General features: G+C 41.4%; 2 protein-coding genes across 8 annotated transcripts in view; one reads left to right on the forward strand and one right to left on the reverse strand.

Annotated features, from left to right (window-relative positions):
- The window catches only part of LOC114766065 (chromodomain Y-like protein 2), a 29,673-nt gene extending 18,086 nt beyond the window's left edge, over positions 1 to 11,587 (forward strand). Inside the window, exons 3-7 of one of the 2 annotated variants that reach the window (XM_028956664.1) lie at positions 1,201 to 1,418; positions 5,489 to 5,661; positions 6,450 to 6,660; positions 6,860 to 7,003; positions 8,245 to 11,587. In XM_028956664.1, the coding sequence (XP_028812497.1) occupies positions 1,201 to 1,418; positions 5,489 to 5,661; positions 6,450 to 6,660; positions 6,860 to 7,003; positions 8,245 to 8,403 (905 nt within the window). In that variant the 3' untranslated portion in view covers positions 8,404 to 11,587. The remainder of the gene's footprint in view (positions 1 to 1,200; positions 1,419 to 5,488; positions 5,662 to 6,449; positions 6,661 to 6,859; positions 7,004 to 8,244) is intronic. The other variant, XM_028956665.1, reaches the window with a different exon arrangement.
- On the reverse strand, positions 9,226 to 14,817 carry cmc2 (C-x(9)-C motif containing 2). Of its 6 annotated transcripts, none has more exons than XR_003742742.1 (5): positions 14,245 to 14,805; positions 13,996 to 14,066; positions 13,809 to 13,880; positions 11,906 to 12,102; positions 9,226 to 9,417 (listed from the first exon to the last, which is right to left on the reverse strand). XR_003742742.1 is itself a non-coding variant. In XM_028956667.1 (5 exons), the coding sequence occupies exons 2-5, from the start codon at positions 14,279 to 14,281 to the stop codon at positions 12,019 to 12,021; spliced, it is 264 nt and encodes an 87-aa protein (XP_028812500.1). In that variant the 5' UTR covers positions 14,282 to 14,319; positions 14,757 to 14,789; the 3' UTR covers positions 11,730 to 12,018. The 6 variants fall into 6 exon arrangements, 5 of the variants coding, with proteins under 5 accessions (XP_028812500.1, XP_028812501.1, XP_028812499.1 ...); XM_028956667.1 differs by lacking the exon at positions 9,226 to 9,417 and having other exon boundaries at positions 11,730 to 12,102; positions 14,245 to 14,319; positions 14,757 to 14,789; XM_028956668.1 differs by lacking the exon at positions 9,226 to 9,417 and having other exon boundaries at positions 11,730 to 12,102; positions 13,996 to 14,107; positions 14,757 to 14,817.
- Positions 14,818 to 14,885: the final 68 nt, after the last annotated feature.

The following is a 14,885-nucleotide window of genomic DNA, read 5'->3' on the forward strand; positions in this document are numbered from 1 at the left end:
GACAAACTGAGTCTGAACCATCATGTTACTGCGATCTCCAGATCCTTCTCACCTCTCTGCACTTGCTCCCCGGAGGCTGCTCGCATTGAGATTAAATCCTTGATGCTCGCTTATAGGGCTGTAAATGGAAGTGCACCCTCTTATATCAATACACTACTAGCTAGCTACACTCCTGCACGTCCTCTCAGATCTGCAAACGAAATGAGATTAAAATTCCCTCTTCATGGGGTCTCAGATCCCAATAGAATCCACCTGGCTGGTGGAACGACTTGCCCTGCTCCATTCGACTAGCCGAGACTTATTGAATAATTATATGCATCAGATAACTATAATCTACAGCTGTCCTTTACAATTATTATATATCATAAAATTATAAAATATAATCAGACGTGTGAATAACATCACACTAACAATTTTATGATACTTAACGTGAGAACATTGACAACGTGAGTAAATTGACCTAATTAGAAGCTGATTAATTTTTAAAGATATAAATACAGCAGTATTTCATTATTTTATGTGATGATATCGTGTCAATACAGGTACATTAAATATCGATATTTTTGTATGCAAATTGGTTGGCATTTCAGTCTGAGTGAAATTGCAATGACAGAACAATCACAGCATCTTGTATTTCAACATTTTCAGTGAACTGGAGAATATCGTAATATGTACAGTATCAAAATATATTGTGATACACTGGGCATGGAATGTATATATTTTGTGCTTTATGGCAAATGTAAGCTTTCTTGTGATTAGCGTAACGAACAAGTGACTTTTGTACAGACTCACAGTTTTCCTAAGTTCTTCGTAATGTACAGTGTGTGTGAAAATGATTATGCTTTCACTATAAACAGACCTGCAAGTTCAACTTTAAGATCTTTCTAGAACCTTAACCCAGTTTTAATCATTTCTGTTTTCTCCTTTGTTTTATTTGCTTTCAAGCCAATAGTCTGAAACATATAAATTATTACTGTAATTAATAAAGAATCTCGCCTGTTTGCTCATTTAAATCCAGGGGAAACTTTTGGGCGTGGCAGTGTATGATTGAATTGGCTTTGTTAATTCAAAGGAATATAGGAAGATGATCTTGATCACCATCCTGCCATTGGTGCATATAAACACTGAGAGACCACTGACGTTATATGAACTTGTCACACCTGATAAAAATCCTTAATGCTTCATCGCTTTTCTCAACAGGACCCACGCTGACCAACGGAGGGTTAAATTTGCACAGCTCAGTGAAACGAAAGTTGGTTGAGGACAAAGGCTACGTGTTTGATAAACGTCTGAGGTACAACGTGCGACAGAACGAGACCAACTGCCGATTTCGAGATATTGTGGTCCGGAAGGAGGAGGGTTTCACGCATGTTCTTCTCTCAAGCCAAACTTCAGACAACAACGCACTGACTCCAGAGGTAAGAAGCACTGTTCAAAAAAGATCATTTGTTCACTTAAGCAATAGTGTAGGAAAAGGATTGTTATTATACATTTCCATTTAAGGCATTTATCAGACGCCTTTATCCAGAGGGACTTACAAAAGTTACTCAGGCTTAAGTGTCTTGCTCAGGGACATAATGGTAGTAGGTGTGGTTTGAACCTGGATCTTCTGGTTCATTGGCTAGTATGTTTCCCATTAGGTTACTACCACCCTATATGAATTTGGTGAATTGTGCAAATTTTGAGCAAAACGTTCGGAAATATTTGGGCCCTATTTTTAAAGTGGCATAACAGATTGTTTTGGGCTAATGTGAGGTGAAAAAGACGTTAAAACAAGAAAGAACTGCAAGGAAAAAAACAAGGTAACGTCTGTCTTAATCTTGAGGAGGGGAAACGGGAAACTTAGCAATGGTTCCTCAGTACCTATTCTTCACTATCAGCTTTTCCTAACATAACCTGGCAACACATAAGTATCCCGTCTCCTCCTCTCCGGGTCAGAACTAACTGTGGAATAAAATGGACTTATAAATATTCAACCCCAATGACAGAGAGTGTACAAAATACAGAAGAAGAAGGTGTTGTTAACCTTGTCAGCATTCCACATTGTATAACAGATTTAGACTGGATAATGGTGGAATGATGTACTGAAGAGCACGTGGAGAAGCAGAGACATTATCTCCAGTCACCATGTCTCATGTATGTATGATGCAATGCTATGCTAGCAGCATTTAGTAGTCATTTGATGAATTGAAATGTCAGGACCGTTTAAGGAATTAGCGCTTAATTGCACAAAATTGTTCAGATTGTGTGCACCTCGATTGTCAGAGTGAGTCAGAGCAGCAGTGTGAAGAAAAGAAAATTGGTTCCTCTTTATATCTCACTATAGATGTCACATGGGTGGTAGTAGCCTAGTGGGTAAAACACTCGTCTGTGAACCAGAAGACCCAGGTTCAAATCCCACTTACTACCATTGTGTCCCTGAGCAAGACACTTAACCCTAAGTTGCTCCAGGGGGGGACTGTCCCTGTAACTACTGATTGTAAGTCGCTCTGGATAAGGGCGTCTGGTAAATGCTGTAAATACATCGGCCTTATTGAGGTTCAGAAATCCTCCGTCATCACACTCTCGTGCTCTGTCCATGGTGCTGGAGGCTTTCTTCGTCCTCAGAAGGCTGACTGCACAGCAGTAAAGTCCGTTCATGTGGAATATCTGTACCTTTGGAATATCAGCAAATTGATAACACACACAGTGAACAAGGGCGGGCTTTGATTCCTCTGCGCGGTGCTCAGGCAGATCTGCCCTAAGCTCCGTCTTTAGCAAGCCGCTGGTTTTTGTCGCAAAGACACTTGGCGCTGGCCCGTGTTTGACAGCCCTGCCCACGTTCCATTGCGTTAAGCCTGTTAGCCAAGTGCTTATCGAACAGCGCATTTCTCCCTCGTTCTCTCTCTCTCTCTCTCTCTCTCTGTCCTACTTTTTCCTTCGCAGTATCTCAAGCCCGCCTGTCGCTTGCTCATGTCTGCGCATCCTGAGCGAACAGACATATTCAACAGATACGCCAAGCCCTAAAATCCCCTTCAGTCGTCCTCTCCTCACTAAAAAGTTGGTGAATAAATTAGTTGTGGACGAATAAAAGGAGGAATAAATGGCTGTTTTGATAAATCTGCCTTCATTTACCCTGTAGGTACTATGTAGACTATTTATACTTCCGACAACCTCGCCTACTCTGCCAGTTTTTTAAAATGAGGCATATCCCTGAGAGCCTTGAGGTGAAGAAAATGTTCAGAAATGTTTCAAGATATGAGCCTGAAGTGTGAACAGTGGCTTAGAAGAAGGAATGTGTATTTTTCACAGAACGGTGTTAAACTGTACCTAACTTTTCTTTACTGTAAAAGTCTCCAGGCGTGTTGTCGTGTAGTTGTGCAGTTGTCTTGCGCGTCATCATCACATGTCCTGAAGGTAAGGTCAGCCCTGGGCGCTACTCATTGGATTCATTGCAAAAGTAGCATTCATAGCAAGTGAAAGTGATTAGTTGTCGCATGTGACGCAGCGCAGCACCCGGTACACGCAGTGAAATTGTGGTCTCTACATTGAACCCATCCCCTGAGGGAGCAGTGTGTGGGGACTGTAATTCACTCAGTTGCACCTTGGCGGTTCAGGCACACTGGTACTGATAGACCAAGGCCTAACTCTAAACCAATGCAACGCATGCGCATTACCCCAGGGTACGCAATTCTGATCGATATACTCTCTGTTAAAACACCGGCAACCTTCCGATTATGGATCCACTTCCTTACCAGCTAGGCCACCGCTGGTGGAATTTCTGCTGCAACCAACCCGCGCTTTCTAACTTTAATGATCCTGTTCATGCACCTGACATACAATAATAATGCATATCTGCCAGTGTATTGCTGGATCCCCCGCCTGTAACAAGCCTTCTGCTTATTTCATTGGCATCAGAGCATCTCCGAGTCAGGGATCAGAGAGAAAGACCTTTCTCTGATCTAGTATATGTCTCTTCATTTGATCATGGAGAGCAAAAAAAAATTATGGTGTTTGGTTTTTTTAGGGTTTCCAACAGTACATGTATAAACCCATTTACTGTGCAGGGTTGCAGTGCCATTCAGTGTGAATGCGAGCGTTTGTATTGCATGGCCGGACCTCAGCCCTGTCAATATGTGGACTGTGCTTGAAGGTCAGGTTCGTTCCAGGAGACCACAAATCTCATTGACCTTTGATTGAACCATTACCAGGAAAAGTGGTCAAAATGCAACCAAAATGTTGTGAAATATTTGCTGCTTAAGTACATGAGTTTTAAATTTACTTAAAAATACTGACCATTATTAATCGAATAATTTCTATTTGCATAAACATCTACAAGTACAATATAACCTATTGTACTTGTAGATATACTAACAATGTTTAGTAAATTGTGTTTCCCGGTCCCTGTCACTGTCCATCTCTCTCTGTGTGTTGATAGAAGCTTATTCTACTGACCTCAATCCCTACTCTGAGTAAACTGGATGAAGACTGATGTGTGCCGAGGCCTAGAGCTATGTGGCCCCACGCCCCTTCCATGACCCTTCCATGCCCCCAAATCCCCGTACCCCACCCCCATCCATATTCACACGCACACAGACCTATGGACAGATTATACAGCGCACACCATGACTGCACTTTCTCCTACACGCAGGAACAAGCAAACACAGTTGCACTGCGTTCCAGGTCATGATAGCAGAACTGCGATCTCGTAATAATGACAGTTGTTTTGGTTGGAACATGTGATGTTCAGACTGTGGTTGTGATTTCAGGGAACTGTGAATCATACAGGATATGTGAGATTTCCTGCCGCTTATGGGGCATGCAGGGCTTTAGAGTGCAGCACCTCTGTCACTTTATGTGTGCCTGTCTTTATTTATAGCCCATTTTTTTCCACCCTATATTTGCCCTGTGTAGGTTGAAGGTTACGCTGGCTTCGGAGCAGGGGGTGCTGAATTGGGTGTGTTATGAGTGGAGAATTGGGTCGCGGTACACTATAATCCGATTAGATTAGCAGATGCCAAAACGTCTGAATCGGAAAAGTACATTATTTAAAAATAAATACTATACTTTTCTATCGATGGGATGATGATCATCTGTGAGTGGGTGTCCAGGTTTATTAAAAGAACAGAGATCTCTCCATTGGAGACCGTGGCTTTGGGCAAAGTGGATTTTTGACATTTCATGCCCCTTAGTGAAGATAACTTTCTTCAGCAAATGATTTATTAATGTTCATCTGTTTTTGTCTGCACTGTTCAGGAGCATTATGCAGGAACATCACAGACAGGGCAGAGGAAAGGGAGTTTGCTGAGATACGCAGGTGCTGGTAAAACCTGGTTACAGCACCCGCTCCCTCGCGAATAACCACATAAACATGAATTGGGCCAATGCCAGCACGCATTTGCCTTGGAAAGCAGGCCATTAGTCTCTCGACTCAAATGAAAGGCGGCGTGCCAGACGTCGACGCTTGGCAAGATAAATGAACTCTCAGCCCTGTTCCTTCTGTGCGCAGATAATGAAGGAGATGTGCCGGGCCCTGGGCAACGCCGCGGCGGACGACAGCAAACTGCTCCTGCTCAGCGCAGTGGGCAGCATCTTCTGCAGCGGACTGGACCCGTCCTACCTGATTGGCCGGCTGTCTACCGACCGCAGGAAAGAGAGTAGCAGGATTGCAGATGCCGTCAGGTACGAAGTGGCGCATGGGCTGTGTGGAGACCCTTTTTGTGGTCTTCACGCAGTGGTCTTCACGTGCTCTTGTGAATAATGGATGAACAGGAGCAGTGTGTTCTGTGACGCTCACATAAAAACATGCAGGCTCCTATTTTTAACTTTGCCAAAGGCGAAAGAAATCGGACCAAATAAAGGATACTGATAAAAAATAAAACCTGAGTACCAAACGATTCAATGATTGAATTAATCACCTAATTAAAAAAGAACAAGCACCTGTCTGAGCCTGTGTATTTATCGATGTGTTTATTTTAATTATTTTAAAATATTGTTATTAATATTAGCTTATACTTTTGTTGCTAAGCTGCACGACGTTTGCTCTGTTCAAGCCTTAATGACAGTACATTGTTTTTATTTACTAAGAAATGAAACAATGGTGCACATTGCACCATGTATGCTGGCTTTCCTTTTTTTGCTTTTATCGTAAGCACTTTGTCCTCGTCCTGCTTGGTGACCTCACGTGTGAGAAAATGCGAGGGAGGTGGCATTGTAGCGCATGCAAAGTGAAATAGTAAGGTGTAGATGTGATTATGAGGGGGTGAGCTGTACATGGTACATACTTCTGTCATTGTGCTCTGGAGCAACTTTTATAATAAAAGTAAACAGCTTTCTATTTTTCGTCACATGATCACACAAACACGCCCACCAACTCATCACTCTTCACACATCCTTTATTTGGCATGTTTGAGTCCACCTGAGCGTTCAAATCTTCACCTTCAGTGTGTGCACTTCCTCTCCCTCTGCAGGGACTTTGTGAAGGCCTTCATCCATTTTAAAAAGCCCATTGTAGTTGCCATTAACGGCCCCGCACTGGGCTTGGGGGCGTCCATCCTTCCCCTGTGTGACATTGTGTGGGCCAGTGAGAGGGCCTGGTTCCAGACACCTTGTGCCACCCTCCGCCTCACCCCTTCTGGCTGCTCTTCCTACACCTTCCCCCAGATTCTAGGGGTGGCACTGGTGAGTCACCCCTGCCTCTGTACAGAGACTAATCGTACCATGCACCTACTGAACCGGGAATATGCTCTCTTCATTCTGACTCCGGTTTCCCTGTCACATTCTAGAAACTTCTTTTTACTACATTCACGGTGCAGATTCTTGTTACATGAATACACGGTGTCAACCCCTTTCTCACTTTCCTCTCACCATCTCCTCCTAGGCAAATGAAATGTTGTTCTGCGGGAGGAAACTCACAGCGCAGGAAGCCTGCAGTCGTGGGCTGGTCTCCCAGGTCTTCTGGCCCACAACATTTAACCAGGAAGTGATGCTGCGGGTGAAAGAAATGGCCGCGTGCAGTGCTGTGGTAGGACCTTGAGAGCATTGTCTGTTAATATTAATGTTATTTTCTGTGACTACGTATTTTCTACTCGAATCATTTATTCAGTGAAATCGTAACTTGATTTTATAAGAGGGAGCTCTGTGGGCTGCAAACTATTTTTCTTGAGAGATGGGATTTTTGATTTTGTGTGTGTGTGTGTGTGTGTGTGTGTGTGGCAAGTGGGAGGGGGAGGCTGTTGTGGACATTAATGTGTCCCCTTTGTTTTTAAACCACAGTGGTAAAAGTCTTACAAGACTTTTCAGATGTGCAGAAGATTTTATTTGTTTTAGAAGCACTTTGTGAATGTCAATAAAATATGGGTTCAAATCATTTCAGCGGAGAGGAGAAGATGAAATCTTGCCTCTAACTGGATCATTATTTTAAAATTCAGACAGTGTAGGGGGTAGTGGTGGCCTAGCGGTTAAGGAAGCGGCCTGGTAATCAGAAGTCTGCCGGTTCGAATCCTGAGCCGCCAAGGTGCCACTGAGTAAAGCACCACCACCACACACTGGTCCCCGGGTGCCTGTCATGGCTGCCCACTGCTCACCAAGGGTGATGGTTAAAAGCTGAGGACACATTTCGTTGTCACCGTGTGCTGTTCTGCAGCATCTCACAATGACAGTCACTTCACTTTCGCTTCACTTCTTAATATAACCTTTTTACACATATAGTGTTCAGTGAAGAATGACATATATAGCATAGAGATAAGCTACACAGTCATGAATTCATAGTCATGACCATTGCTTTTATTTTCATAGTACATGTAATCTTGTAAACATTTGCACATTTTTAAAGAATACTGCACAACATGGGAAACCAGCACATGGCGTCTGTCCCACTGTCATGAACTTCCCGCAGCCATGTGGAGCCAGGAGGGCTGAGCAATTCATTGTTTTCAAGCTGAAATCCAAACTGAGCTTTTCTTCAGAAAAGTTGTCATTTTATCTTGTTATTAATACTGAATAATGCAAGGATTTAAAAGGCAACTAGGCGGTCATAATAAACTTGATAAAGAGCAGACAGGTCATTGTGTTTGTGTAGGAGAGAACATTCCGCCTCTCCAGTCCATCTGGTCCTGGCCCCGTACAAATAAATTAGCTTCGTACTACTCTAGTAGAATAATAATACACTGCATTAAAATAAAAAAAAAAATAAAGCCCCCAAAGTAAAATTTTCAAGCAGTAATATAATATGACACAATAGTTACACTGCTCTTCCCTCTGTAGGTTCTAGAGGAGTCCAAATGCCTGGTGCGGAGCATCCTTTTATCTGTTCTGGAGGATGTGAATGAGAAGGAGTGCCAGATGTTGAAGCAGCTGTGGTGCTCCACGAAAGGCCTGGAAGCTCTTTTCAACTACCTGCAGAACAAGAGCTACGAGGCCTGACATGACCCCCCCCCCCCCCCCCCCCCCCGCACGCGCTTTTGTCTGTCGAGATTTCAATGGCCAGAACCTACAGCCTTTATTCATGTGAACGTTGTGATCAGCAACCCTACTGCCTGAAGAATAACAAAAGCTAGGTGGTCTGACCTTTTGATTCTTTGCTCCTCTGAATTGTTCAGTGAGAATGTGCATCAGCAAATTTCCTTTCTCTGTGATCTACAATGGGAAGGGACGCATTTGAAAACTCCACCCTTTTCATCACCAAAGCTGTGTAGTTTGTGTGAAATAATGTACGATGTTAAAAAAAAAAGATGGCATCAGTCTGCCTTAGGTTTTCCTTCAACTGCTGCAACAGCACAGAATGTTCCTTGTTCGTCTGAACCAGGGCGTTAATCAGACCCTGGGTATGAAGTGGATTCCGAGTGAAATGCATCATTCTGGCCACTCTGTCCTTTAGACCAGGAGAAAAAATTCTAAGTAATTATTTTTGATACATTATAAAAATAATCTCCCTAGACATTTACTGCTACTGGATACAACAATACTTTGTAAAGTGATCTTCTTTATTTTTTGTATAAGTCACTGTATATCTGTCAATTTAAAATATTACTAACATATTTCACTGTCACAAATTTTGTTGCTGTCAATGTTCAGCTGTCTTACTGGATGAGTCAACTCGCCAAGCCTTCTTAGTACTGCAGTATAGTGTTGTAGACCTTCAGCCCTACGTGATGGTAGAGCTGCTGGATATAAAAAGACCTGCTTTCAACACAGGCTTTACCTGGCAGCAGAGCAGACATTCAGAAAAGCCCCATTATCAAGTATAGGCAGGCTTCTAGAAGAGCTGTTCTTTAAACCAAATTAAAGTGGCTTAGACTGCCAAACAGAAACCTGAAGTCTATACAAAATTACTGTACCTCAATGAGCTCATTTCTCATCTACTTCTGTAATCAGTGGTCCACTGGCTTCCCGGTCCTGCTTATGGAGGACCCCTGTCTGAAAGTCTTCATTCCAGCTCTTCCTTAACACAGAGACAAACAGTGAATGTGGCCGTTGGAATAATAGCCTATAGACCCATTGTACATTTTTCAAAATCCAAAATGACTAAGATTAAATTCTACCTGTATTTCAGTATAATTCATATTTTGATTTGCATTTGATAGAAACATTTTTGTGCAGCTGAATAATATTGTTTTATTCCTACAGCTCAATTTGTTTTATCAATATTTTTTGCTCCTGATCCACTTATTCATCATCAGAAGTGTTGTTGCAGATCAGGGACTGGTCATTGGAGATTTAGGGCACTGTTTTCATACTTGTGCTAAGCGCAGCGTTACATGCTAAGCAGTCTTGTTTCCTGGTCAGAGGTCAAAGGCATTCTCAGGATTTTAATTACTGAATTAACTAATAAGAAGAAAGCAGCACCTTCCCCTTTTTGATTGAGTTTATTTATTTCTGTCTCCCAGAACACTCTCTTTAATGATGTGAACAGAGTTGATGATTGACAGCTGTCACGCTTTCTACTTCCTCATTGTCAGTAATTTAAACCCGTTCCTGTGACTACATCTCATGTGTGAACATGTGCAAAATAATAATATTTACTTTACTTTTACAATTGAACTTGATTTTCTAAGCAGATATTCTTGACAATTAATTGACAAATAAGCAGAGTATATGTATAGACTATATTTCCCTTTGTCCTGTATTTATATGTAGATATGATTAAATCAGTGTGTGATGTTTATAAGATTATTTAAAATCCAATACCAGATTATTATTATAATTGTGTGTGTGCGTGCGTGTGTTTTCATATATATTCATTTGATTCAATATATGTGTATTTTTGTAATTAAGCTAACAAAATGTCTATTGCTGTCCCAAAGTTACCTGATCCTGGCACTGCACCTTTTATTGTGTACAGCGCCTGTGTTGTGAAGATGGTCATACTGCAGACGTAGACTATCTGCGTGTATTGTCTCCAGGATATGTATATATGGGTTTATATACAGAAAAAAAACGGAAGTTTGTGGCAGTCTTATTCTTTTTTTAATGCTGTTGTACACATTTACAGAAAGAACAGTAGCAACTGTTATATTGCGTAATTATGCATGTATAATTGTAGATAATTGTGTTGCTTGTCAGATCTTTATATTTCAGGGTATGTCTTTGAATTGCTGTATTGAGCAATGTTAGAAATATTGCACAGTTTATTATTATTTTTTTTATTTAAATACATTTGTGATCCCGGTGGGTCATCAGTGCCATAATATTATTTTTCCCAAATATATGAAATGTCTTATTATATTATGCATTTGGTTTTCCTAATGCCATAAAAATGAAGTTTTTTTAATAAAAAAAAAACTACTCAGTAAAAAAAATTATACAAATTGCAGCTATAGTATTTATTTATGTGAATGTAAGTCTACTCGATGATTACTTATCCATGTACTTGGGTTTTCATTTGTGTTGTGATGCTCTTTTGTTTCTTGAAACTTTTGGCATGACAAAAATTTAATTTTGTAATTTAGTGACAAGGTTTCTCAGTTGGTTACTCTTCCTTAGTCAAATGTAATGTAAATAATTATTGAAATATGCAGTGTACAGTTTCTGTTTGTTTAAATGACTATTGTGTATTTGTCTACTTAATGATTTAAGTTCGCAATACCAGCCTCACCTTAGTCACATTTTTTCAGGAAATTCTATGGAATAGGTTGAGTTCAGTTGGGCTGGTTAACAAAAAATAATAATAATCTAAAAACCAGTTTAAATAATGCGAAAATAGATCTGACATGGACAAACCTTTTTAAATGCAAAGCTATGACAAATCAATCAAATAAAACAAGTAAAAATACAAAATGAGAACATGAGTCGTTTTCTACTTTCACTTTTAGGAAAATCAGTTTGTCAACGTATGTGCAATGCATTATTTAAAAATTAAATAAAGTGACCGAAACAATTCTCCAAAATTTATCTGGGTGCCTTAGAACTTGTGTATCAGTAGAATCCCGTATTCACATGTTGTTGGTGGAAGAATCAGCCGAACTGAATAAAAGACAGAAGATGATATTGGGTATACTGGGTGTGTGTTTTCATGTGGAAGGATCTGCTTTACAACGCATATCCCTTTGCATATAAAAACACTGGATAATTTCACACCAAAATAAAAACCGTGTCACTTATACACCTGTAGAACAGTCACATTTTTCATCTTTAAAGAGAAAAATAAAAAGAATGGCTCAAACTAATGTTCAGTCAGTCAGTTCATTGTTAAATATTTCATTCTTAGAAGAAGAAAAAAAGGCATTCTTAAATATTCAAAAAAGAAAAAATCACAGACAAGCATTTTTCTTTATTTTAGTCCAACATAAGCCATCTTGGAACTTTATCTCTTCATTTTTAATAGAGCTAAAACAATGCAGCAGTGATAAGACAAGCAAACTTGCATATGCAATGACTGGTCTACATCAATATCCATGATTTCAAGACCAAAGCAGGATTCACTGACCCTGCATTTTAGCAGCATAGTCACGTCAATTCCAAAAAAGTTTCCGTCCTTAAGTCCCAGTCACAGGTCAGGATCAGTTTGTGGACTTCTGATGGTGTATAGCAGTCCAGGACTCATGGATGCTCCTTCGGCCCATCCTTCAGCCTCTGCCTCATCTCCTCTGCATGGGCTCGGCTCTGCTCCCTCTTGGCCTGATACTGAGAGGAAAACAGGACGATTAGGGCAGCAAATTGTGGCCTGAAAATCGATATTTTTAAGATAAAATCACAATACACATCTCGATATCTTGAAATGTACTTTTAGTCACTGCAGAATGAGATTTTTGAATCGGAGCTTTTCCACTATACTAATCGGGACCATATCTTTAGCAATATATTTTGTTATGCGATTAAACACATTTGTGGCAATGGACTTGTGGTATCCTTTGCGGATAACTTTGCTTTGCTCAACGTCATCCTTACGCTATCAAAACCACTGCCAAATAACAGAACCAGTGTGACCAGATTTGAGCTTGAGAAAAAGAGGACACCATACCATGCGAGAAGAAGCGATTAGGCGTGTAGGACGCCCATGACATGACAAATGTTCAGGCAGCTCAAAAACTAGTCCGGACGCCATTCCAGACAAAAAATATATATGTGTCTGGGGAAAAAGTGGATATGGTCACCATAAATTAATCCAGAATTTTTGTGGGCTTTCACTTATCTCGGCAGATTCGCTTCTCTTCTGCTACAAAATGTGCATGCGCCAGAACAGTTTTCTACAGCTGTCTGCTTTGACAAGGCAGAGAAGTGAACCTCAAAAGCAAAGTATGTGTTGTCTGCTTCACAATTATGTTCAAATTAATACTCGATGTTCTCGATATAGACATTTACTATATTGCACGTGGAGCAAATCGCAATACATATATTCAATATATCGCCCACCCCTAATTCCAATAATAGAAGCGCAACAAAATGTCCAAAAAAATAATTTACTTTGTACACAAACTAAAGCAAACAAACTAAATATAAATTGATTACACAAACAAAACATTTGATGAAGAATAAATTATTGTTCAGTGCAAAAAGGATCAGCAATTCTCACCTAAAAGCATTAAGTATGCTTTCACTATGCACCATCATCATGATTTCACCACACAAAAATGATACTGTTAAGAAACTGTAAAGTAGGTCTAGATTCAAGAGAGATTTATTGTCAGTACAATAGTATAATGTACTGAAACACTTTCACACAGAAGACCAAAAAAAATAAATTTATAAATCATCTACGGCATTTACCAGACGCCCTTATCCAGAGCGACTTACAATCAGTAGTTACAGGGACAGTGTCTCCCCTGGAGACACTCAGGGTTACGAGTCTTGCTCAGGGACACAATGGTAGTAAGTGGGGTTTGAACCTGGGTCTTCTGATTCATATGAGAGTGTGTTACCCAGTAGGCTACTACCACCCTACGTTGTGTTTGGTCTGCTTTCGGCTTTAACTGAGAGGGTGCACTCGAAGGATGTATGAAGACAATCATTTTATTTCACTCTGTTGTAGTTTTTTTGTTGGAGCCAGGCTATAAGAACGTCTCTTCTCTTAAGAGGAAGGTCTCAAGCCGCCACTTGAAAATACTCAGTGACTGAGCTGTTCTGGCTTCTGAGGGGAAGTTCATTCCACCACCGAGGGGCCAAGACAGAGAAGAGTCGAGATGAGTTCCTCCCTTGTACCTTCAGCGGTGGAGGGTCAGAGAGTGCGAGGTGCAGTGTGAGGTATAATAAAGGCTCTGAGGTAGGATGGCGAGTCTTTGTAGGTGGGACAGCGGTGGGACAGCTACTGGGAGCCGTTGGGGGGGCGTGGGAGCATTTGGAAACGATAAACAGTCGTGCAGTTTACAAAATCATTCAAAATTGATCCTCACCTCTTTCTTAAGGCAATGCCGCATGGCACGATCTACGTCATTGCAAGTTCCAAAGAACCGAAGGACGTTATGCTGTGGAACATCGGGGGAAAAAATTAAGGTTAAACACACACTCGAACTCACAACCTCTAAGTGCGAGGCCACGTTGCTAACCGCCTCTGTAATATCAAATGAAATAGGTACTTACGTCTTTGTGACATTGCTTTAGCAGCGATATAAGCTCATTGCACTCGTCGGTGTGGAGATGGGGTGACAGGTCTGGGTGCATTCTGAGTTAAGGCCTTAATTCTCCTAAAATTCTGCAATTAAAAAGAAAAAAAAAAAGCACATTTTGTAGGCGACTAGTGGGCATCGACAGTTTAAGAGCAACAGCTCAGGGTCAAAAGGCTGCTTGTTGGAAAATAAAGCACCAGCGGGCAAATAATCTAAAGGATACCGCAGCCTCCCCATCCCATTCCATCTTCAGAACTCATCTGGACGTTGTGGATTTTTTTTTGTCGTGGAAAATTAACTGCAATAACAGAGTCGCATAAAATCGCGTCCCAGACATGGCATTCAATCAAATTTAGTGACTTGGCGGACGAACACGTTGCTTTACGGATGACGGGCGGTTCTACGGTTGGCCGATGCGGTCGGATATTTTACGTCCGAGCGCATCGACACGGCTGGATAGCGGTTCGGCGTGTAAACTCACTGTAAACCAGAAGACCCGGGTTCAAACCCCACTTACTACCATTGTGTCCCTGAGCAAGACACTTAACCCTGAGTGTCTCCAGGGGGGGACTGTCCCTGTAACTACTGACTGTAAGTCGCTCTGGATAAGGGCACGTTCGAAATAATAAAAAGGCAAACACAACGCGTGCGTTCTTGTGTCCATTCAATACATCACGTTTTCGTTCTGTTTGGTCCGTGCGTGCACGACGACAAAGTCACTTTGCGGGGACCTACTTCCACGGCGACGTCCGCGCCGCGCACACCGAGAGCCGGAAAAGACGTGTGGTTGATTGACAGCTCACTGCGGCCAATGAAAATGGGCGTCGTCGGGCGAACGCCACCAGCCTAAAGCCGAAACAGACG

The sequence above is a fragment of the Denticeps clupeoides genome, chromosome 16 (assembly GCF_900700375.1).
Source record: "Denticeps clupeoides chromosome 16, fDenClu1.1, whole genome shotgun sequence".
NCBI lineage: Eukaryota > Metazoa > Chordata > Actinopteri > Clupeiformes > Denticipitidae > Denticeps > Denticeps clupeoides.